The sequence below is a fragment of the Astatotilapia calliptera genome, chromosome 17 (genome assembly GCF_964374335.1).
Source record: "Astatotilapia calliptera chromosome 17, fAstCal68.1, whole genome shotgun sequence".
Taxonomy (NCBI): domain Eukaryota; kingdom Metazoa; phylum Chordata; class Actinopteri; order Cichliformes; family Cichlidae; genus Astatotilapia; species Astatotilapia calliptera.
In genome coordinates this window covers 9,270,232-9,294,705 of record NC_137438.1, presented here as the reverse complement: position 1 = coordinate 9,294,705, position 24,474 = coordinate 9,270,232, and the positions used below count along the sequence as shown (strand labels likewise).

General features: G+C 40.2%; 3 protein-coding genes across 6 annotated transcripts; 1 reads left to right on the top strand and 2 right to left on the bottom strand.

The window, feature by feature from the left end:
- The first annotated feature begins 885 nt into the window (after positions 1–885).
- Positions 886–11,989, top strand: LOC113009144 (mitochondrial adenyl nucleotide antiporter SLC25A24). 2 transcript variants are annotated; one of them, XM_026147292.2, is made up of 10 exons: positions 886–1,403; positions 3,179–3,305; positions 3,394–3,481; positions 4,491–4,602; positions 7,384–7,542; positions 8,361–8,513; positions 8,669–8,776; positions 9,293–9,460; positions 9,648–9,798; positions 11,031–11,989. In XM_026147292.2, exons 1-10 carry the CDS (start codon positions 1,224–1,226, stop codon positions 11,210–11,212), a joined length of 1,428 nt encoding a protein of 475 aa, XP_026003077.1. In that variant the 5' UTR covers positions 886–1,223; the 3' UTR covers positions 11,213–11,989. The 2 variants fall into 2 exon arrangements, with proteins under 2 accessions (XP_026003077.1, XP_026003078.1); XM_026147293.2 differs by lacking the exon at positions 886–1,403 and adding an exon at positions 2,901–3,078.
- A 1,102-nt stretch (positions 11,990–13,091) lies between these two features.
- Positions 13,092–14,876, bottom strand: LOC113009155 (transmembrane protein 69-like). 2 transcript variants are annotated; one of them, XM_026147308.2, is made up of 3 exons: positions 14,749–14,876; positions 14,163–14,207; positions 13,092–14,077 (listed from the first exon to the last, which is right to left on the bottom strand). In XM_026147308.2, exons 2-3 carry the CDS (start codon positions 14,205–14,207, stop codon positions 13,295–13,297), a joined length of 828 nt encoding a protein of 275 aa, XP_026003093.1. In that variant the 5' UTR covers positions 14,749–14,876; the 3' UTR covers positions 13,092–13,294. The 2 variants fall into 2 exon arrangements, with proteins under 2 accessions (XP_026003093.1, XP_026003094.1); XM_026147309.2 differs by lacking the exon at positions 14,749–14,876 and adding an exon at positions 14,487–14,733.
- A 3,955-nt stretch (positions 14,877–18,831) lies between these two features.
- tm4sf4 (transmembrane 4 L six family member 4) lies at positions 18,832–22,849 on the bottom strand. Of its 2 annotated transcripts, none has more exons than XM_026147329.2 (6): positions 22,798–22,849; positions 22,361–22,575; positions 21,479–21,568; positions 20,254–20,402; positions 19,555–19,735; positions 18,832–19,354 (listed from the first exon to the last, which is right to left on the bottom strand). In XM_026147329.2, exons 2-6 carry the CDS (start codon positions 22,529–22,531, stop codon positions 19,340–19,342), a joined length of 606 nt encoding a protein of 201 aa, XP_026003114.1. In that variant the 5' UTR covers positions 22,532–22,575; positions 22,798–22,849; the 3' UTR covers positions 18,832–19,339. The 2 variants fall into 2 exon arrangements, with proteins under 2 accessions (XP_026003114.1, XP_026003115.1); XM_026147330.2 differs by having other exon boundaries at positions 22,810–22,849.
- Positions 22,850–24,474: the final 1,625 nt, after the last annotated feature.

Genomic DNA, 24,474 nt, shown 5'->3' with positions numbered 1-24,474 from the left:
TGTGTTGCTTCAATTCCAAGACCTGTTTTTGTTTTTAAGAGCTAACACTTTATTTAAGAAATCCTATTTTCTCATTCCCAGGAGCACACAAACATTTGCCTTTTTTTTAATATGTCAGCCTTTTCTCTGTTGCCGTTTTGTTTCTTGGTTATTTTACTTTGAAGCTATTGATGACTAACCGGATGTGAAAGGATAACAGCTTTATGTTTGTTGCAAACCGAAGCCCGCCTCCTCTTTCGGCAGCACTGATTGGACAGATTACTACAAGAAAGCAAAACCAGCTGCTGTTTAGTTATTTGACGTTTGTCTCCATCTGGTGGTACATCGTAGGAACTGTACAGCCAATAAACTGTTGCACAACTTGCACAATTTAACAGCATATGTGTTATTCTAGAAACTTTTCCCATCCCTAGTAGCGGTTAAAAAGCTGTTCCCAAGCAGGATGAGAGAAAAGGAAGGTCCAATTAAACATGAAGATGTACAATTTCTCTGAAAGATTTAAACAAAATATGTCAAAGTGGCCTTGAAGAGCACCCCTCCCGTGCTTTGAGGCAATTACAAGCTTATGGGGTTAATTTTGCCCAGAACAGCTGCCGGATTCTTTTGAGTATGACTCACCGGATAGACAAAGATAAGTTATACCGACTTTGTACTGCAGACCGATGGGTACAGGATGACGATCCTTGCACACTAGGCTACTGTACAGTCTGAACGCGTGCGTGCGTTCGCGTGGGGACGTTTCCACCACAGCAAACCAAGTAAAAACGCCTAAAGGTGGACAAGACTTGAGAGGATGAGAAAAAGCTATAGTTGACTTGTGAGGAAATGTTGAAATGCCGCCCATGAGTAGTAGTAACAGAGCAGTGCGCGTGTGTTGTTGTTGAAGGGTGTGTCTCCGTGAGCGTGTGCGTGTGGGGACTAAAAAGAGGAGGTCTCCCAAACCGAGTCCCTCCACCGATCTGTACAGCGCTCCTACCTCATCCGCAAAAAGCTCTCTGTTGGCCAAATCTGCACATTATCGTGTGCCCGCTGGACTTTACACCGACGCCGACCCATAAGGACTTTTCTATCACTTCCCTAGGCTACACCGCGGAAGTCCTGAAACCAGAAGCGCAAGCCACAGGAATCAGTTGCCACATCAGATTGCTTACCCAGTTTCTGTTAGTGTGTGTGTGTGCGTGGAGCTCTACAGGCCTGCGACGTTTTTCATTTATAGTTTTAAGATGTATCAGGTGGCGAGGAAGCTCTTTTTTACGGACTGTCGATGCGCTGACAATGCGTCGAAAGCATACGAAGAGCTGTTCGCCAAGCTGGACACTAACAAGGATGGAAAAGTGGATGTGTCCGAGCTGAAGGCAGGCCTGGATGCTATGGGCATCAAGGCTGAGAAAGGGGCAGCTCAGGTAGAGTAACGGATCCAAACAGGAGTGCGCAGAAATCCCAAATACGGAGAGAAAACCACAACAAATATTTCTTGTAGCGGCAGCGTTAACCTTAAAAGAAGTGAAATTACAGCCGCCAGAGCAGCCAAGTGCAGTCAGATTGACTCTTAGAAGGTTATTTATTTGTTTTCGTTACCGATCTTTATGATGACTGGATTCTTATTTTTTGTGCGCATTACACTGACTTTTAACCAAGTGTCCGATTTTCGCAGGCAAAGGTCTGTCTTTGAGAGGATGCACGTGGTACTAATTTTTTGACTGACAAAATAGTGCAATTATAACATAATCGTCTCATCAGCTGATTGTTACACCCCAGGTTATTTTGGACCTCTAGACACCTAAGATTTGCAGTTCAGCCAGAGATAAAAGCGAGAGCGGTGTAGTGCAGCCTCAGTAATATTTTCACAAGTTGGAAAAAGTAAAAGTTCCCACGGCACCTCATCAGCAGAAGTTCAAATTCCTAGGAAGCTTTGGGAGCTTTTAAGGACTTGCTCTTGCTCTTAGAACTGAAGAATCTTCTCAGATGAGAGGTGAAACATCTTCAAGAAACTTAAAAAAGTCCAGACGCTTTTCTTTCCAATCTCCTTAGAATACGATGACCTGGATGACTGAGAACCTTCACAGACATACTATTAAGTACTTGTTTTTCAAGTTTATCCATGCCTAGTTAGGGTTAAAAGCATTTCTTAAGCCATCTAGATTCTAAATATTGTTGCATGCCCTTCCTTTCTTTGAGCAAGGCAATTAAGTCCATATACCTGCACAACAGGCTCCAAAAGATCTGACAGTAGTCTTGTCCTTAAACTAACACTAAAGCTCTCCTCCACAGTCACAAACAGTCACTTTTGTGTAGCTGCTGAAAATGCTCTTACTCTGAAAGTGCAGTATCTGTGAGAGGTTATTTCCACGTGCATGCTTTGTTGTCATGGCTTAAAAGTATTTTCTTCAGTTTCTTGAAAACAGCTTGAGTAGTGAAGACAAACTCTGAATTCTCTGGAATTGCACTCAGGACACCCAGGCGTCTGTAAAGAGCTGAAGGGATTGGAAAAAAAACTGCTCTAGAATTTTTAAAGCTGTCTCAAAGGTGAACTTTTACTGTGGGCTGAGACTGTAAGTGGAAGGTCCCACCTTTACTAATCAAACAACTGCACATTCCCCGCACATAACTGTGTAATAAATGGGTAGTAAGACAGATAACCTAATTTGGTCAGTGCCCTCATTCGGAGCAAAAATTCATCTGTCAAAACTATAATGCTCTCCTCCTTTGTGCTCTCATACAAACATACTGACAGTTCTCATTTGCTGGTTTACTTCTTAACAAAGAGCCAATGCTCATAACAGATTTGGTACCAGGCGTTATTTTTGTTTCCATTAATTCGCTTCAGCCTGGAGAAACAATGGATTTTTTTTGTCTTGATCTTGGGACATCGTCAACACTTGTGAAAGCAATGGCAGTAACTCGGGCAGACAGAAGGCTAAAAACACAGAGAGTGAGTTGAGATAAAGTAAAGGAGCATTTTGCTGCGTTATTCTGCCACCAACCGCCACAATCAGCCAGCTGCTGTTTGAGCAGGAGATGGAAGACTCCCCTTATGGCTCAGCAGAACCCAGACCTCTCCCTCCGCCTTATGAGGAGGTCAAACACCCGGCTGCAGCAAACAAATGAGGTACGGCAACACGAAGCAGAATGATTGCTAATATTCTGTGTGTGGGTGTGTTTTTTTTTTCCCCTTTAGAAAATCATTTCTTCTGGAGACAGAAACAAAGATGAGGGGCTCGACTTCAGCGAATTCTCCAAGTACCTGAAAGAACATGAGAAGAAATTACAACTGACCTTCAAGAGCTTGGACAAAAATAAAGATGGTACGGTGCCATTTTAATATGTAGCACATTTTAATATTGAAAATGCACAAAAAGAGAAAAAGTAGAAATAAATGCTTACTTTCTACAGGTCGTATAGACATTACGGAGATAAGGCAGTCACTTGCTGATCTGGGGCTGGAAATCAGCAAAGAGCATGCAGAGAAAATCCTTCAAAGGTATTTCAGCTTATTTATTTATTACAGCAGTGTCCCGAGCAAGACGAGAAAGAAAGCAGCCTGACAAGTTAAAGGTGGGAACCGTGTGAGCGACTGATAACTGGCTCAGTGTGTGGTTTGGCTGAAAAGAGGAGTGAGTGCACATGATAAGGAGCTGGCAAGATGTTTTACACTCCTGACGCGGCGCGTCGACACCAGAAAATAATATTTTCGAATTGCAAGTGCACGGCTGGTCGCTGACTTTGGACCAAGCCACGTCTTGTCAGTCAGAATATGTTTATTGGTGTGTTTAATGTCATGCTGATACTCAAACTCACTACACATTTGGATGTAAAGAAAGAGTAACACATGGTTTTAACACACAGTAGCAGTTTAGTGAGAATAAAAGAACTACTGGTATTGATTAAAACTCTGAAAACTCCTGTGTGTTTATCAGAATTACAGTTTGTTCCATAAATCCTTCATTATTTACAGAAACTAGGAAAAAAAACATGTTACTGGTGGTTTTGGCCAGGCCTGCACGCTTGCTCACTTCACTCATGTATTATAGCATGTGCGTTAATTTATCATGTTATTTTTAAAATATTAATTATATTTATCTTATCATTATTTTATATTCAAAATATCAACACACACACACACACACACACACACACACACACACACACACACACACACACACACACACACACACACACACACACACACACACACAAAGAACAGTAAATACATATAAATACAGTCAGTTGTCAGTTGTGGTTCATGCTGCAGCACGGACTGAACTGTAATGCACAGGATTTGCATAAGCAAAGCTTGAAGCTGCACATGTGCAGGAGTACACATAACAGTGGAACTAAAGTAAACACAAAATGCAGTAACTGATGAGGGAAGTGGGGCTGGAGGGGCCAGTGAGGACAGTAGCAGAACATGAAAGTAGAGCAGTGGCATATTAAGTATACAGCCTCAATGGTTTAGTTTTTAAATAAATAAAAAAGCATCTAACCTACAGTATTGATGTGGATGGCACCATGACTGTGGACTGGAATGAATGGCGGGAGCACTTCCTGTTTAACCCAGCCACCAACCTGCAGGAGATCGTCCGCTACTGGAAGCACTCCACGGTAAGGAGTGCTACTCACTATTTCTACATTATGCTGTATGTGTCGCTGTTGTTTTAGCGTTTGCTTTGTTTGCAGTAGTTGGCATTAGTTTCAGATGGTTGCAGTTGTTGCTGATGTTTGAGTAGTTGGTGTGGTTGCAGTGGCTGGTGCAGGCAATTCCAGGTGTTGTTTTGCACTACTTCAATGGCTGGTTTTGTTGCAGAAGATGCCGTATTTCTTATTATTATTGGACATGGGTTGGTGTGTGTTTTAGGTAAAAAAAAAAAAAAAAAATAAATAAATAAATAAATAAATAAATAAATATATATATATATATATATATATATATATATATATATAGAAGTTTAAACTGCATACTGTTAATATTTTAGTTGCAGTGCAGGCTTCTGTCACAGAGAGGTGACACACAATAACGGATTTGGGGGAATTTTGGCAACAGATGAGTAGTGTGATTCGTTCATGACCAGGGCAGATGAAAGGGGGGAGGAGTCTGAAGAATTTGTCACTTGTGAATGAAATGAACTCTGAATGGTAAAAGAAATCTTCTTGAATGGAGCAAACATGAAACTGTGACATTTTATTAGATTATCAGGGAATAATCAAACCCTGAAGGGCTGCTGCCTATATTTAAGTACAGTTGCGTGCTAGAGGAGCGTCCACTTTCAGTCAGTGGTTAATCTCTAGCGTTCGCTGAGTTCATTCACTGGCATAAGCTCGGAAGTCTAATTAACCTTTGGTTTCTAAGCTTGGCAGAGATGAGCTAATTTCAGCCTGAGCTGTGGGTGGATTAGTGTATCATTTAGGAGGACTGGAGGAGGTGAGAGGAAGACTATTTAGTCTAGAAACGAACAGGAGAGAAGAATCCGAGATGATGCGTCTCTGAGACTTGATGACTTGTTGGGAGCATCTATGGCAATGACAAGGTCTTGTTATTTCCAGCGTTCAAGCCGAAGCTCTTTGGATTTAGTGCGTTGCTCTGCGGACTGTCGACCTCTGTCTGGGCCCTTGATCAGAATCGTGTGAAGGATCCTGACGGGTCTGAGAACTGGTGTTTATAGGAGGGACTTTGTCCTTTGTTAGAACTGCTAGAGCTAGCAGCCTTATCAAAGGCTTGAGATGGCCTTGGTTCTGCTGCAGCCTCACCAGCAGCAACAGCAACGTCAGGAAAGCTGGTTTTTCCTCGACTTGGAAGATGATTGGCTGTATGAGGTGGATGTGGACATGGTAGGTTCTTGTATTCAGATGTTGAGTTTTGGTTGTCATCTGGTCATGGGTAAAAGTATTATTATCTTTAGCTGAGGCATGGTTGAGGTAGTTTAGAAATAGTGTAGCAATTATGTCCACCGGAGAACACAAGTTAATATTTTCACCTTTACATCATGTCAGGTATGAAGAGGCCCAGCCGCTGACTAGCATTCTTTAAAAACACATCATACCTGACGTAATGCACAGGTAATATAAGCTTCAAGGGTGCCAAGGCAAATTTCTAGCCAAATATAATTTTATAACACAGTGTTCTATTTGCAGATAAAACTAAAACTAATGTTAGCCGTCAACTCCTGCCTTAAAAATGTCTTAAGGGGGCAGATTTGTTATTTGTGGTTTGTTTAAAAAAAGGCTGATACATTACTGCAGTGGTAAAAGTAAAAAAAACAAAAACCAAACCCCCCCTGCTGCATCTGTGATCTCAAAACGGCAACTTTACGTCAGTGACGCGCAGTGATGTAACTGATCTCGCAGCATGGACCTGTAGTTATGCAAGTTTTGGATAAGGATATGGCATGTGTCCCATCCTTCTAGGCATTACGTTTAAGGTGAAGCTGGGAATGTGTGGTTATGAGGCTGCCCAGCTTAGCTAAAAGTTCATCTGCAGAGTAGTCTAGTTTTGACACCTTTACATTTATTAATAAAGACGTGGTTTAATGATCGCTAAAATAGTTCCTGGGTTTTCCAAAGGGTGGCTGCATAGGCAGAAACCACCCTCACTAACTTCTGATGCAAACCATTTTGTTCTATAATAAGGCTTGAAGTGTGACAGAAACCGCTCAGTTCAGAAAGGGCCTTTAAGGGTTCTTCCTTCCTTCTAAACTGCATTTAAAAGGATTCAAAATGGTAGTGTAAGAGACAAAATCAGAATATAGAATAAAGCTCTTATGTTTTGACAGTAGTATCACACGCAAATCTGCAATTTCACCAGCTTTCAGGGACTATTTAGCTTTCTTTGACAAACTTACTGTAACAGCATAGTATCCAAATGATTGACCTAGCCAACATGTCATTAGATTGTGTTAAAGCCTTTATTTATTTTACATTTTGGCCATTTCCGTGATTTTTTTTTTCTGTATATTTTGGAAAAGGGGATAGCGCTAATTAGCCAGTGCTAGCAAGCCCAATTATCAAAGAGCATTACCGGTACTTGTTCACTGTGAAAAAACAAAACAAAAAACACCTTATAACTGAGTAGTTAGCTTGGGAAAAGAAAAGTGCAGGAGCAACTTATGGTCTTACTGGACCTTAAAGGTGGAACTGCAATGGGGGTATTTTTTATTTTATTTTTTAGTATTAATAAATATATGTTGGATTTATTATTTGATAAATGTATTCTATTTTTTAAAGAGTGAATATTTTATTTATTTTTGTAAATAATAAATAATTCTACTAATAATTACAGAGGTTACAGGATTAAGACTGTCCCAGAGGCTATGTGCATCTTTTATAGACAGTCTATTCTCAGCCGTCAGTCTCTTTGACTGTGACTTGATTGTACTGTATTGGGTGTAGGTTTTGGACATTGGTGACAGCCTCACCATCCCAGATGAGTTCACAGAGGAAGAGAAGACGACAGGTCTGTGGTGGAAGCAGCTGTCTGCAGGAGCAGTGGCGGGTGCTGTGTCCCGTACAGGAACCGCCCCTCTGGACAGAATGAAGGTGTTCATGCAGGTGGGTCAAGATTTCTTTTAGATTTTATAAAATTCCTGTTGGGTTGTTCATCGGTCCTTTTCTCCAGGAACTGGATTTTTACTAAATGTGTGCATTGGTCCATGTGGTGATAAGTGTGCTTCAAAATGCTGGTCTTGTGTTAGTTTGGGTTATCCTGTTTTTAAAAAATACCATATAAATACATTCAGCAGACACTTTATTAGGTACATCTTGCTAGTACTGGGTTGGATTCACTTTTCCCTTCAGAACTGCTTTCATTCTTCATGGAAAAGATTCAGCACGGTGTTGGAAACATTCCTCAGAGATTTTGCTACATATTGACATGACGTCATCACATAGTTGCTGCAGATTTGTCGGCTGCACATCATGATACAAATCTCCCGTTCCACCACACCCCAAAAGGCTCTCTATTGGATTGTGATCAGTACAGTAAACTTGCTATCATGTTCAAGAAACCAGTTGATTTAAGCTTAGTGACATGATGCATTATGCTCCTGGAAGCAGCCATCAGAAGGTGGGTACACGGTGGTTATAAAGGGATGGAAATGGCCACCATTAGCACTCAGGTAAGCTCTATTGGTAGCAATGGGTCCAAAGTGTACCAAAGTAAATATCCCCCACACCATTACACCATCACCACCAGCCTGACCCAATGATTCATGGCATCGTGGATCCATGCTTATATGCTAACCACTGTACTATATTCAAACTCATTTAAATCACCCTTCTTCTCCATTCTGATGCTCACTTTGAATTTCAGCAATTGAATTTCGAGCCCTTGCTGCTTAGTTATAACTTAAAAGTGCTTTTCCCCCCAGGTGCACGCTTCTACAACCAACAAAATCAGCCTGGTCAGCGGCTTTAAGCAAATGCTAAAAGAAGGAGGGGTGGCTTCTTTGTGGAGAGGAAATGGTATCAATGTCATGAAGATCGCCCCCGAGACAGCCATTAAATTCATGGCTTATGAACAGGTAAATTCTCCTCCTCTTTACAGACTCCAGTATAAATCGCAGCTTATGTTCACGTTAAATGTTACATGTTGAGAACTACTAACACTAGCACTCACTTTTGTCACTGATGTGTGATCCTGCTGAGCCGTTCGGTTTTCATGTTCCCGTGTCACCAGTATAAGAAGCTGCTGTCCAGTGAACCGGGTAAGGTGAAGTCCCACGAGAGGTTCATGGCAGGATCGTTGGCTGGAGCCACCGCACAAACTGCCATCTACCCCATGGAGGTGAGTGGAAGTGTAGTCTTTACAGCACAGATGCATAAAGAGTGCACGTGTGGATGATAGTAACAGGAGGAGGCACCACAGGAGGGGCAAGCAAGTTTCCATATCAAATATGGAGACACATGGGGGCAGGGATAGCTCAGTAGGTAAAGTGGTTGCCTCATGATCGGAAGGTTGGGGGTTCGAATCCACTGAACGGCTACACTGAGGTACCCCTGAGCAAGTTACCGTCCCCACGCACTGCTCCCTGGGCGCTCCATTGGTGGCTGCCCACTTCTTCACTGAGTGAATGCAGAGGAGTAATTTCTCTACGGGGACTAACGCATACACCCACATTATAGATGTTGCAGTTTTATTGGTTTGTTAATTACCTCATGTGTCTTGTTTGATCATATCTTAGTGTCCAAACAAATTTTAGATGTCTTAACCAATCCAGTAGCATAAAAGATGCAGTAACACGTTAAGTCAAACGTGCAGCCTGATGTAAAACAGCCACACTAATCATCTTTGTCTCTTCAGGTGATGAAAACCCGTATGACCCTAAGGAAAACCGGACAGTACTCGGGAATGTTTGACTGTGCCAAGAAAGTCCTGAAGAATGAGGGAGTGAAGGCATTTTACAAGGGCTACATTCCCAATATTCTGGGCATTATCCCCTACGCTGGGATAGATCTGGCAGTGTATGAGGTAAATCCTGATGAATCATTCCTGTCTGGAAAAATGTTCGGAAGGTTCAGAATCACCTACAACACTATGCTTCCATAGAAAACTCCATTTTAATCTGTTTAAGCATCGCTTGTGTGCTGATTTTGCAAAATATTATGCATCAACCCTCACTCTCATCTGTCATTCATTCCTGTGTATTCCATACCAGAGCTTGAAGAACTTCTGGTTGTCCCACTATGCCAAAGACACAGCCAATCCAGGGGTTCTGGTGCTGCTGGGCTGTGGTACCATTTCCAGCACCTGCGGCCAGCTGGCCAGCTATCCCCTGGCTCTGATCCGAACCCGCATGCAAGCACAAGGTACGGTGAACCAAACCTTATTAAAGAAATAGCCCCCTTTATTAATGCTTGCATTTAACTTGTAGTACCATAATGCCACTGAGTTGTTCAGAGATTATAAAGTGTTTTACGAGGAAATTCAAGATTTTTTCATGAAATCTCTGCTTAAATGGAAAATTAATAAATCTATGTGAGTTCTTTATAACTACTCTGTTTATTAGACATTTGAGCCATGCATGTGCTTCAGTATTCAAGAGAGGAAACGGTAAAGGACCTGAATGAGTGCTGAGACCATTTAAAGTAAAACTACAAGAGTACAAAATATCATAAACAAGCCCTTTATCTAAATTTTACTTGCAGTAATGTGAAAAAAGCCCCAAGTTTTTATAGGACATCATTTAAAAACATGATTTAAAAAACATCACCTGATTCTTAACAGGTCTTAAGTGCTTGAGGTTTTCCGTTTGATTTCATTAGTCTCTCGTCATTAAGCTTTGCTGCATTTGTGCACAGCTCTCGTAAGGTTTTGCTCTTTTTTTGCAATTTCTCTGAGCATCATACATTCTGTGGAGAATCCTTTTCACTGCAGGATGATTATAACCCTTCTCAGACTGATGAGCAGCAACAGTTGCATCTCTAAGATCATTGCTGATGTTTTTCCTCCTTGGCGTTGTGTTAACTGCCAAAACTTCTGCTTTAATACAGGTGCTCATACTGGCTGATGATTAGTAATCAAGTGCATTTGATTAGCAGTATCGGCTACTTTGTTTTTTACCAACTGGTTCTGCATTTTACAATTTAAAAAAAAATAGCACTGTAAAATATGTCAAGTATTATTGTTTCTTTAGAAGTTCTGTTTAAATAATTTAAGACTTCCAAATGATGATATATAAAACACCTGAAACATGGTGGGCCACCAAAAAGTATCCACATAAATATACTGGAATAGGTTTTATTTTGCATTTGTCTCTTAACTTCAATGAGGTATCATTCAAATAAAAGAAATACTTCAAAACTGTCCACAGAGGGGGTTAAATAACCTTAAAACCGTGGTTATGAGGTTTAACTGAGGACTTTGTGCTTTATTCTGAAGTCATCAACATTTACACTTGGAAAACAATTTTCAGTTCTTTAATCTAAGCTAATTTCAAACATATGCTGCTTATAAGCAGCCAATACTTCTAAAATCTAGAGATTTTAAACATGAGGAGATCTTTTTCTTCACTCATCTGGCTTTACCTTTCTTTTCTCAGCTTCTGTTGAGGGCTCAGAGCAGCTGCCGATGAATCTGATGGTGAAGAAGATTATGAAAAAGGAGGGCTTCTTTGGACTTTACCGCGGCATCCTGCCCAATTTCATGAAAGTCATACCAGCCGTCAGCATTAGCTACGTGGTGTACGAGTACATGCGGTCTGGTCTGGGTATTCAGAAGTAGGCAGCAGAGTTCTCAGTGACCGCATGTGTTTACGAGTGCAAGAAAAGGTGCACCCAACTTTTTTTTTAAATTTCAAAACACTCCCTCCTTTTTTACATATGTTGTTTGCCCTTGTTTACCTGCAGTCCACTGAGACCGCAGGCCTTTGCTCATACAAAGAAAATCCTGCAGCGCTAACGCAGGGCTGACAGTGAGTAGGAAGATCTCTACAAAGTTCCGAATGTTGTTTATGTTGATTGTGCACTCCTAGCTTTATGTACTCCAACAAGCCTCATGATCTACTTCAGATCAGTTCATCTCTGGCTTTGAAAACCAAGAACACTTATCAGGGTAATTTCTTTTTGGTTTAATTGTTGAATAGAAACGTTACTCTAATATTTAATCAAAAAGTCCAAGAAGTCACCTGCTGCAATCTTCTGTTTTTTTGTTTATCTTCTTATCATCAAAAATAATTTGACCAAGTCCCACGTGTGGTGGGAAAACTGTTTCACAAAGAAATCCAAAGAAACTAAAACAAACAAACAAGTGCAATACTGTATTTACACATTGTGTGACATCTGAGAGAGGTTTGACTTTTTAATAAGGGATTTCATCTGAGGGTCATTGGTTCATTTAAAGGGTCTTTTTATACAGGACAGAAGTAGAATTGTGCCTTATATGTTTTTTTATTCTCAGATATCTGTGGACTTCAACACCCCTGTTTTCTCTTGCCTTTCTTTCAAATATGTCTTTATTAGGCGCTGGTGTTTATGTGAATAAATCTGGATACAAATGTTAGAAGATGTGCGTGCATTTCTTTTCAAACATCAATAAAATTATTTGTTGTCCAGCTGAGACAATTAGTGTACAGTGAGCCCAGGTTTTTATTCTACACTGTGTTCACGTCTCTGGCCTCGTGTGACACTCGATCGCTGAGGCTTTAAGTAGAGATTAGTCCACTTCAGGTCTTATGTAATAACTGCTTTCCCTGGTGATGTCAATACTACAGTGTAACAGTGGAGCTGCTAATTTGAAGTGCAAATGTTGCCTAAAAAATATGCAATTTTCATTTAACAACTCAAAACGTAATATGGGCAAATTCTTTGAATCAGGTAGGAAAAAAGGGCTATAAGACCATCAGCAGGAATCCAATTATTTGGAAATGGAAGAAATATAAAATGACCATCAATCGTCCCCAGTGTGGAGATCCATGCAAGATCTTACCTCACTGGATGAGGATGATCATGAGATAAGAGGTAGATCAGCTCAAACCGCACAGGAGGAGCCTGTTAATGACCTAAAGGCAGTTAGGACCACAGGCATCAAGGACATCATTCATTCAACACAACACGCTGTAATAGGCTGAGATCTTGCAACACATGTTCAGGCCAGTCTAAATGATTCTGCGATGAATTGGGAGAAAGTGTTGTGATCAAATGAAACCATAATCGGAGCTCTTTGGCATCAAATGAAGAAGAGAAATGCTGAGTATGACCCAAACACCAGCATCACAACAGTCAGGCATGTTTTTCTGCTATGGGGTTCAGAGCAACTGTTTGTTTCTTTTAAAATATTTTCAAAGTGAGCAAACTTACAAATTTTGTAGGAGATAGAACAATTATCTTCCCCAGTGTGTGTTAAATATTAACTCAGTAAGAAGATTACAATTTCAGTGTCTTTTATTTTCCTTCTTGCTTCATACAATATGAACATCCTTGACTTTGGCGTCTCCTAGTGGTTTTAAAAATCACTGACACATGATTCTTCTCTATAATATGAAAGACTAGGTTCAAGTTTAATGTAATGGCTTTATGTGGAAGAGAAAACAGTATGGAACAAATTTTGTCCACATTACCATGAACAAGTGGAACACATGTTACTAAAAGGTAGACAGACAGACTTGAATTTTATTTATTTATTTTTATCTCTGGTTTGCTTTAACAGAGTTCAGTTTGTAACATGATATTTAACACAGGCAACTTCTAGAAACAGAGATCAACCCAACAGGTTCAGAGATCATCAATATCAAGAAAAACTTTGAAGTCAGATCACCCAAATAAAGATTTAGCACAGCCCAGGGATGCCTTGTCCAGCCAAATGTCATCAATCCCTGAAAATGCTCTTCTCTGGGTATGAACCGTTCATTATAAGGGTGCCTAAGAGAGAAAAAAACGCAACAGTGGTCAGGATGGCGCGCAGGGCTTTGAACCAACTGGGGTAAGTGGGAAGGAGAGACAGATCATAATGGAGTGAGATTCCGAGTCCCATGATGACCATGGTGGCAGCAGGAACAATGCTGTCACTCATCAGCATGGCCACCCAGGCCAAGAGGGAGGGGACGACGCTGTTGGCCAGGTTTATCCAGTCAGGTTTTGCTGGGCTGCTCTCGGGAAGAGCGAATCCCCATCTCGCTCCACCAAGGAAAGAAATGATGGAGGCAGCATAGGCTAGCTGGGCATAAGCCAACTCTGGGTAGTAGCTCTCAGTCACAGCCATAAACAAGGTGGGTGAGACGAAGGGGACAAGCCCCGAAAACCCCAGGTAGAGGGCAGGTCTGGGACTTTTCAAAAAGTCCTTCATGTCATAGCGCAACAGATCGAGTTCTCTAGGGGGAGGTTCAGGCAGTGCTCGCTTTTTCAACCTCGCAACAGAAGTGTGGAAGTGTTGGCTCCTCATCCAAAAAGAAGCATCATGATTCTGGTTTCTATGGAAGAGGTCAGTCTTATTAAAACTAAACACAGCAAGAGCTTTTGCTTGTCCTGTTCCTCTTCCTGCAAACCAGAGACTAGCTGGTGAAGCCCAGCTGGAAGATACAGATCCACAAACAGAAGCCCCAGTCCCAGCTGACGGCCAGCATTTTTGCATAGGACCTGCCCAGCGTAATACCTGGAAAGATATTCACGATATATATATTTTTTTAAGTTATAAAACTACAAAAAGCAATGAAAAGGTAAAATCATGTGTATGTTACCTTCTGGGCTGCAAAGCTGCCTTTTCTGAATATAACAGAAAGCATCTAATGAAAAATGGGACAAAGGAATGGTTAAGATGAGCACACAATAAAGGTCACATAAAAACACAGGGAGGAATTTTTAATGTTGACAAATCTTCTGATTTTAAAACATCTGTAAATTTCAACCTTGTCTATCAAGCGTTTTTAAAGGAATATGAATCAGAATAAATAAAGGAATGATAATAATAAATGTATCAATTGTAGCAATAACTTCAGACTGACGACAGAGAAAATCGTCTGTTCAAGGGTACAGGTGTTGTTGTTAAACTAATCAGGCTTTACCTTTGCCTCTCGCTTACGCTGCTAGGTGAAGTGTCTCCGGTACGACAATTATGCAGTTCAGTTACACATAATAATACATTATATCACATAAATGAATAATTAGACGTAAATTCGAGGATTTGGCACCCCTGTCGCTTTGTAGCGGAGTCCTCCTAGAAGGACCTACATGTGTGTCTCTGTTGATAACACCGGCTGATACGTCAAACAAACGTTACACGGCTAAAGCGCCAACATCTGCGGTTCAGGGAGATGACAACATTACCTTTATTTCAGCAGGTAAACTTCATACTTTTAAAGCTGTTTCTCCCCAGGGTCAGCGAGCACCCAGCCTACCCAGCTCTGGTACACAGCTATTTACTTCCGTGTTTGAACCTTGGCTTCTACAATTTCAGTTCCGCTACAGTGGCGTTGACAGAAACGAGTTGTCGTTCAGTTTGCATTTGTCTCTTAAATTCAATGAGGAATAATTCAAATAAAACAGAAGTATTTCAAAACTGTCCACGGAGCGGGTTAAATAACCTTAAAACCGTGGTTATGAGGTTTAACTGATGACTTTGTGCTTTATTCTGAAGTCATCAACATTTACACTCGGAAAACAATTTTCAGTTCTTTAAGTAAGGATTTATAGTACGACAAACAGCGGCAAATTCTGTTTTGTTCGTTTTTTCTTTCTTTTTTTGTTTAACAATTTGACGTAAAAACAATACGTCTTAGACGTAACGGAAGGCCTAAACATAACTAGGACACATAAAGAAAACTAAATGTAAACTTAAACAAACGGGAAAAAATATTAGACTTGGTTATTTACATAATGAGGTTGTTTAATATGAAATTATTTCACATTTGTGAAAAGAATTTGGCGTGACTGCATTGTGTGGCAATAGTTGATCAGTCCTGCACTGTAGTTTGTAGGAACTTTAGCACATAAAAAACCCCAACCTGGCCACCTGACATCAACTATAAACTACAAAGCAAAACAGTCTAAACTATACTATGAAGATGAAACGCAGCTCTTGTGCTTGATACAGTGCTTTCCATCCTCATGCATCTTATTTAAATCTAAGAATGTTGGTCTTATTTCCAACACAGTTAAGTCAGCATTCTTGTGCATACGGTCATTAAGATCTGCAGCTGGACGGCAGTGGACTTTTCAAAGAGCAGATTTCGTGTCCTTGATATGCACGTGATTATTCTTCAGTGTGAACATGAAAACTGGTCCTTCGGCTGTTTAGAAGATACTCAGGATTCCTTTGTGAACTTCCAGCCATCATTGGTAGATTTTGTGGTTTGAATTTATTTCATTTGGGCATAGTCTGTAATTTTGTGGTGTTTAAACTCTTTAATAATTCAACTTTAAAACAAACAAACAAACAAACAACTTATTAATAACCGAATTTGAAATAAAATGGAACCGAGTGAAGCTCTTACCAGCGTGCATTTTCTTCAAGTCCCAGTTTTTGCTTCCTCCTTATGGATAACTGTGCAGAGCTCAATGAATGTGTCTGAATCTGTCTGAATATCTTTTAGGTATAAATGTGATTAAAAAGTGGGAAAAAAGTAAACTCAGAAAGAAAAGGTATGTTAGGTACAGTTTGTGTAAATTTTATGTTATTTTTATTTAGCGAACTTTACGTTGACTGAAAACAGCATTTAAATTGCATTTACCATTTTGTTACATTAGTGATAAACATGCAGTCAGAATTATATTTTGTCCTTATTTTGATGTTTACATGAATAAGGACATGAGGGTGTGTTCCAACCTCATGTCCCCCTGTAGTTGGTGTGTTCCAACTACAGGGGGATCACACTCCTCAGCCTCCCTGGGAAAGTCTATGCCAGGGTGCTGGAAAGGAGAGTTCGTCCGTTAGTCGAACCCCGGATACAGGAGGAACAATGCGGTTTTCGTCCTGGTCGCGGAACACTGGACCAGCTCTTTATCCTCTCCAGGATACTTGAGGGTGCATGGGAGTTTGCCCAACCAGTCTACATGTGTTTTGTGGACCTGGAGAAGGCATTCGACCGTGTCCCTCGGGGTGTCCTGTGGGAGGTGTTGCGGAAATATGGGGTGTCTGGCCCATTGCTACGGGCCATTCGATCCCTATACAACCGTTGCAAGAGCTTGGTTCGCATTGCCGGCAATAAATCGGACTCGTTCCCGGTGGGTGATGGGCTTCGCCAGGGCTGCCCTTTGTCTCCGGTTCTGTTCATAATTTTTATGGACAGGATTTCTAGGCGCAGCCAAGTGGCGGAGGGCTTTCGCTTTGGTGGCCTCAGAATCTCATCTCTGATTTTTGCAGATGATGTGGTTCTGTTGGCTTCATCGGGTGAGGGCCTCCAGCTCGCACTGGAACGGTTCGCAGCCGAGTGTGAAGCAGCGGGAATGAGGATCAGCACCTCCAAATCTGAGGCCATGGTTCTCAGCCGGAAAAGGGTGGAGTGCCCACTCCGGGTCGGGGATGAGTTCCTGCCCCAAGTGAAGGAGTTCAAGTATCTCGGGGTCCTGTTCGCGAGTGATGGGAGAAGGGAGCCGGAGATCGACAGACGGACTGGGGCTGCAGCTGCAGTAATGCGGACGTTGCACCGGTCCGTCGTGGTGAAGAGGGAGCTGAGTGTAAAAGCGAAGCTCTCAATTTACCGGTCGATCTACGTCCCTACCCTCACCTATGGCCACGAGCTGTGGGTAGTGACCGAAAGAACGAGATCGCGGATACAAGCGGCAGAAATGAGCTTCCTCCGAAGGGTGGCTGGCCTCTCCCTTAGAGATAGGGTGAGAAGTTCGGCCATCCGGGAGGGCCTCAGAGTAGAGCAGCTGCTGCTCCACATCGAAAGGAGCCAGCTGAGGTGGTTCGGGCATCTGACAAGGATGCCCCCTGGGCGCCTCCTGGGTGAGGTGTTCCAGGCATGTCCCACCGGGAGGAGGCCCCGGGGCAGACCCAGGACACGCTGGAGAGATTATATCTCTCGGCTGGCCTGGGAACGCCTTGGTATTCCTCCGGATAAGCTGGAGGAGGTGGCTGGGGAGAGGGAGGTCTGGGCCTCTTTGCTTAGGCTGCTGCCCCCGCGACCCGGCCCCGGACAAAGCGGATGAGGATGGATGGATGGATGGATGAATGCTGTTAGAATTTTATAATTTCCAGTGAGCAATCAAGACAGACAGTAGTAGTTATTATAGTTTTGTATTTTCTACTTAGGCTTTATTTTTATTTTATTTTGACTCATTTTTGCTTTTAATTCAGTTTCGTTTCAGTTAATTTCCAGAGTGGATTTTCTTCTTTCAAAAAAAGTTTGACTTGTTTAAAAAGGTTTAGTTTAGTTTTTTTAGTTTCTGTATTAGTTTTAGTCTTTTTATTTGTGTAAAGCATGAACCATGAAATAATTGCGAGAACATTCTATTAAAAACAAATATGAATAAATAAATAAGAATGAATTGGCATATAAAAGATCTCACCCTATGGTAAGCCCGAGCCCTCCTACAACCTTGATCAGGAAGAGAATGGATGGGTGAATATAGGAGGATGAATATAGTAGTTCAAGTTATCATTAAAAAATAACTTTTACTACAATTTATTGGTTAAAATTTCTTGTGCAATTTATTCTGTTTTTTCAGTAAAAAAAAAAAAGATGATGTAAAGGTTTTAAACACTCACAAATACTCGTGTATCAAATACAATACACTTGGCATTACAGTTTTAATTATTATTAAAATATCAGAGCCAAGATTCTGGAAAATCAGCACTGGCATTACAAAAAAATAAAATAAAATAAAATAAAAATACAGAACCTTTTCAAGTTTCATATGTCTCAACAAGCACATTGATCAATAACTCATCAGGTAATCTGTAATAAAGCTAAGGACATTTACTCCACATCCATAAAAACCAAACAAAAAAGGCCACACTACCAAAAAAATATACCTTCAGTTCCAATAAATAAATAAATATTTGTTAGTTCTCCAAGCTCACAATATCATTTCAGGTAGTTTTTGTTTTAATTTTTGAAAATCTAGTTGTTGTTGTTTTTTAAATTTTATTTAACTGAAATGTTTCCCCCCACACCTACCTTTAGATTTTATTCTAGTTTTAGTTAATTATAATAGCATTTTTCTGGAGATGTGTAACTTTAAGTGTGTGATACTGAAACTGATGCTGGATGATATCAATATAAACCACTTATTGTCTAGTGAACCAGTGAAAGATAAACTTTATTAACATGCCATAGAATTAAAAGTTTTATGAGAAAGGGGAAAATATCCGCAGTGATTAGTTTGGGTTGAAAGCAGTAAATGTAATACACATAAAAAAAATTAATTTATTTAAGAAATGAACCAGTCTTTTAATAAGACCACTCTCTGTAAGACGTTATTTTTTAATGGTGTAGGTAAATTTACATCTTCCCCAGCAGGAGGCAGTCAAGCAACAGATAAAACTCCTCTATAAAAGAAGCCACTTTTAGGAGTTACATTTGTTTGACTACACAAGAAAGAAAATTGAAAAAATAAAATATGACATAAAATATTACATTAAATATATTTTCTTATTGAATTAAAGCAAGTTTAATTCTACAAAACTAACCCACATAGCAGTAAATCAGGGACTACAGTGGCTAGTGTTGGAAATTATTTGCAGCATAGCAGATTCAGATTTCATATTACGAAGACAGACTCATCTGTGTTCATTAAAAAAGAAATAGGAAACTCTTAAAGAGCTCGTGTCATTTCCAGTGTTTTCTGATAAATCCCACATTGGAATCAATGAGCTTTTTGACAAAATATCACTGCTATATTACTTAGTCTTAAGCAAGAGTCGGATCATCTGGAACCAGGAAAGTCAGCAACCTTCAGCCACATGCAGTGCTCAGTGCTCATCACCCTGAAAGACAAAAATTATTATTATTTTTGTGTGTGTGTGTGTTTAAATCTCTGTTTATTAACACTTATCCTCAACCTATAAGCAATTACATGATATCCTCCAGCTCTATGAAGCTAATGTAAGATCTTTATTCTTGTCATAAAAGAAAATAGAAAACTGTGCTCAACTAAGGAGAAACTCATAGCAGAGTAGATACTGACCCCTCCACAGCAGTCCCCGCACAGAGCTCCCAGCAGGCCGTTTATCACCTGAAAAGCACACAGCGCCACCTGGATCAGACCCATGACCAGCAGCACAGAGAAGAGAGACAGATGCCAGGGCACCACACCCGCTGGCTCTTGACACACAGTATCCCTCAAAGTTGCGTTGCCTAGGTAGTCTCTGTAGAGGAAGGGTTAAAAAGAAAAGAGCAAATATGTGAGATGTTTCGTGAGCCACAGTTTACCTTAAGATACAAGAGACAAGTGCAGCAAAGGTAGCACTAATACACTTCGACTCTTAAATGTTCAGATTAAGTTTACATTTAGTTGTGCTTAAAATAAACAGCAGTTTACACTGTTATTGGCACAGAATTCTTAGTGTTTGGCTCTTAGCAAATCAGTTGCCAGATTTAGCGTGAAGCCCTTTTACAAGACAGTATTTGTATGTCTCTCTGGTTGTGTCATGCATCTGTACTGCAAACAGAATCCCCAAACAGGCCCCACACTATCTGAAACGAAGCCTTCACTGAGCACTGAGAATTGGAGGTGCTACAAATTTAGCCTGTATGTATTCCAAATGCTTTCATGTGTACCCAGCTGAAAGAAAGGACATGCTGATCATTCCATTGCTATGGACAGAGTGATAAAAAAACAAACTACTGAACGCATTTTAACACTTGATTATTCTCTATGTCTCACCCATTGGAGAAAGGATAGCCCCAGTCGAGTGTGGTGCCGTTTATAAAAAAGGAACACTTAGGTCCACGGTTGATGGCCACCGCTGAGACTATAACTGAGTAACCGGCACCAACAACACCAATACCTGCAAACAGCATCGAACTCAACATCTGCAGAGAGAGAGAGAGAGAGAGAGAGTGGGGAGAAGCATGGTCAGTTACTCATACTGAGAATCAAAACATTTAACAATGCCCCTTTAAGCTTCTTAAAATAAGACATCAATGAAGTTATTGTGTTAGTATCCAGAGGCCGTGCTCAAGGCCAGGTGCACAAAGTAACACTTGCACACATTCCTGAAGTATCGATCAATTGCGTGATCCTAACTGTACAACGCAGGCTCTGTGCTACACAGCTGTGCGGGGAGTGTTACCATGATTGAATTTGTAGTACTTTATGGGAGGGTGTGTGTTTTCCCAATTTATTGCTGTGTAAATCATGAGGGGATGTGTGTACATAGTTCATCTGTGTTTGTTTTCCATTACACGCTCAGAGTATCTCAACGCTGAAGTTAACAGGTGACTGGTAGACCCTCAAGCATAATACCTCTAATATAAATGTTGTTTTTAATAGTTTTAAAACTGTTAGGAGGAAAAAAACCCAAATGACAAAGAAAACTTAGATTTTCTGAAGATTCCCTGAAGACCCTTGTCCTCAGAGAACAGAGGTCTAACGTTTCTGCCTAGACTGGAATTTTTAAAAATCTAATTTTCACATTCCTTTTAATTTAGATTAATTCCCAATTAATTGCATCAACTTACAGTAATATTTGAAGACATTTCTGATCACATTTGTGCACTGGGTCATGCTCTAGGTAGCAATTATCTAATGCAGCTGTATGCTGTATATATATTTGAGTGCCTTTTCAGTCTTGTTAAATGTGTGTGTGTTTTTGCCTCCACGGAACATCACTGAGCTTTACTTGTCCAAGCAAAAAGGCCAGGTTTGGCCTAATGGTCACACCTTTTTTTAAACACACCGCATATTCACTTTATTCCATGTAGCTGCCTCCTTTTAAGCATCTTTTTGCACTTTCGTTGTTTAAAGGGCCAGTTGATTGGTGCCATTGTTGATGTCACTAGTTACACTTGCTGTTTATGTGTAGTCCAATTGAAACTCAACATCTCATTTAAAGGAGAGACTTGTTTCAGAAAAACAGATCAAAATTGAACGTGAAAAATCTTCTCACCGCGAATCTCCGACCACAGCTTTCATTGCCACAGCAACCGCAGCAGTCATTGTTCTTCAGACCCAGGAAGACCAGAGCAGGGAAGATCATCTGCCACCCAAAAACACACACAGTTCACACACAGATCATTAATGAACCGGTCATTCATTAAAGCTGTAACAAAATTGTTAATCAGTCTGAAACTGACTGTGTATCTAATGATAAACGTTCCTTTGTGCAGTTTTCATATACACATAATAATAACAACAATAACTAAGAAGAAGCGTACAATTTATTCACAACACCGTTTGACATGCAGTGCTTAACAAATGTATAAAAAACAAGAAAACACAAATATTTTAGAAATGTGCCAAAAACTTGTTTAAACCTAAATTTGGACTGGCATAACATTCAATCAGTAAAACATATTTTTCGGTCCACCATAATTAGGTGTAATTCTATACTTTTGTAATTTCTCTCTTTTTTGTAAAACAATAAATTAGAGAATTCGTGGATAACAACAATAATTATATTTTAACATGAAAAAATACTGATTAATGAGTTTGCATGTACAGATGGATTCGCTATTACAGAAGCATGAAAATTATTTTGGTAGTTACTAATACTGTTAATTTAGGGGAGTTGTGACATAAACTTTTTATTGAGCGCTGGTCTAATTAACTGGTTAAGTGCAGTATAACACATACATTGCAACTTTCTGATATTCTGCAGGTATTAACCATTTAATTTCAAACTGACTGTTAGATTATTTACTGAGAATAAGTTTAGCTATACCAATAATTACAACATTAATGGCTAACAATCATGACGTCATGAGCTGAAGATGAATTAATTCATATTTTAAAAACATAATTTCATTGTATTGTTCACTAATGCACTCACCAGCACTCCAGATCCCAGAATGCCTCCAAAGTACCAGACCTGGTCTGTGATGTTTTTACTGTCCACCGACTTTCCTCCGGGAAAGAAGAGCAGGATGTTGCAGAGCACACACACAATGCACAAGGGTATCAGAGTGAACCCCAGACATCTAGCAAAGCCACCCGAACACATTCTGACGCTGATGTTTCGACAGCTCCCGACGACACCAACAACACCTGAAGTTAGAGAAGGGAACTTTAAAACTCCACCTGGGATGCTGTTTCCGTTGAATTATCTCAGCGAAATGATTTAGACTTAAATTAAGCCCAGTCTTTATCCACTTCAAGGGGCTCAAATGATAAAATGTTGAGATTGTGGCACTGAAGAATATCACTGCACCTATTACATTCGACCTGTATTAAGCGCAGTGTCCCCAACACACCCTAAAAGTTTCTCACCAAATCTCAGACCTTTTGAATGATGCGTCTGCTTCACCTGTCCCAGATATGTGAGAATAGTTAATAATTGAATGAGCCTTTATAGAATCCCCCTCTCCCTTCTCCCCACCCCCCACCCACGCCTTCCCCTCACCCTCCCTTCACCCCATCCCCGCCTATCTCTGTGTGATCTCATTGCTTCAATTTTACATTAGGCAGCTGTAATATGGCAGGATCTCTCCCAGTTGTGCACGCAATGTGCAAACACACATGCACATGCTCATGGCTGCATGCAAACACACCGAGAGCCATTAATGCTGAATTACATACCTGTGTGTGCACACAGACACAGCAGTGAAGACACAGCGGTCACACTAGTTAATGTTCTACACTGAGTTCACATGGAGACAGAAGAGGAAGTGACAGACAGTTGGTCTATACAGTGAGGCCCTCTTAGCTGTTAGTCACCTGACACAGTGAGTAATCTTGGAGTGGAACATTATTATGAGCAATGTTCATCATTAATCACTGTAGAAGTGTCAGAAACACCCAGTAGAAGTACAGTGGACCACAGCCTTTCTTGTAATAAATTATCTATCGATTAAATACGAAAGCTTGTCGGGTGAATAACATGTGAATTCTGTCTTTAATCAACTCTCATTGTAAATGAAGGCATCTATTGATGTTGATTGGTTAAATTTAATTTGGTCTTTTCAAGGTAATCTGGGTGAACTACTTAACAACAAGGATCTGGATTAGACATTGGTCTCTGATATCTATTTTTGTGTGAACCTGTCCCTGTGATTTTAGTTATGATAGAGACATTACAGAGAAGCATCAACTATTGGATCTTAAGCTGGCCTAAAAACCCTTCCACAACATCATATGATTGTGGATACCACACTATAACTTCCAGTTTTCATATCAAGACAAACAGTGAAATTAAAGACTACTTCGCAGTAACTGTTCAATTAAATTCCTGGAGATGTTTCAAGATGACTGCTGAGCAATCAGACTTGCTTCTGGAATGATTCTGGCTTTTAATATAGTGAATAAGAAGAAAACATGTTGACAAAAGACATCTAGTATCACATAAAAAGCATTCCTTGTTTGGCAGAAGTAAACAAATACAGTAAACTATATTTGGCTTCCTCAGGTGGATCTACAGTATTTGGTCAGTCTCTTTACACATTTTTAAATATACCTGTTACTATTGATAGCGACAATTCTCCATTACTGTAAGCTTTAAGTGAACTCCCAATAAAAGGCTAACAAATGTGAGTAGCTGTTAGATAACTATAAAACTTTAAACACTTGGATTGTGAATTGTATTTTCTGGCTGTTATTTTGTATTTAGTGAATTATTAAATTAAATTAAATTATTAAAATTCCATTCAAGTACAAAAGTGCATTTTGTTATTTATTTATTGTTTTAATAGTCCGATTTAACCTTTGTTCCATCTTTGAAAGAACCCACATATCTAATGGAAAAACAATTTCCATTAGATATTCCATTATGAGATTCCGTTGTAGTTTTTTCTGTTAGTGTTGAGATTGTGCCAGTTCTCAGTTTTCCGAGTGAAAACTTAACCTTAAAGCAATTCATAAAGTGGCACATAAACGCAGCAGTAACAACAAAAACAACAATAATACTGATTATCCCGCCGATCAATGATCGATGTTGTCTGCGATACGCTT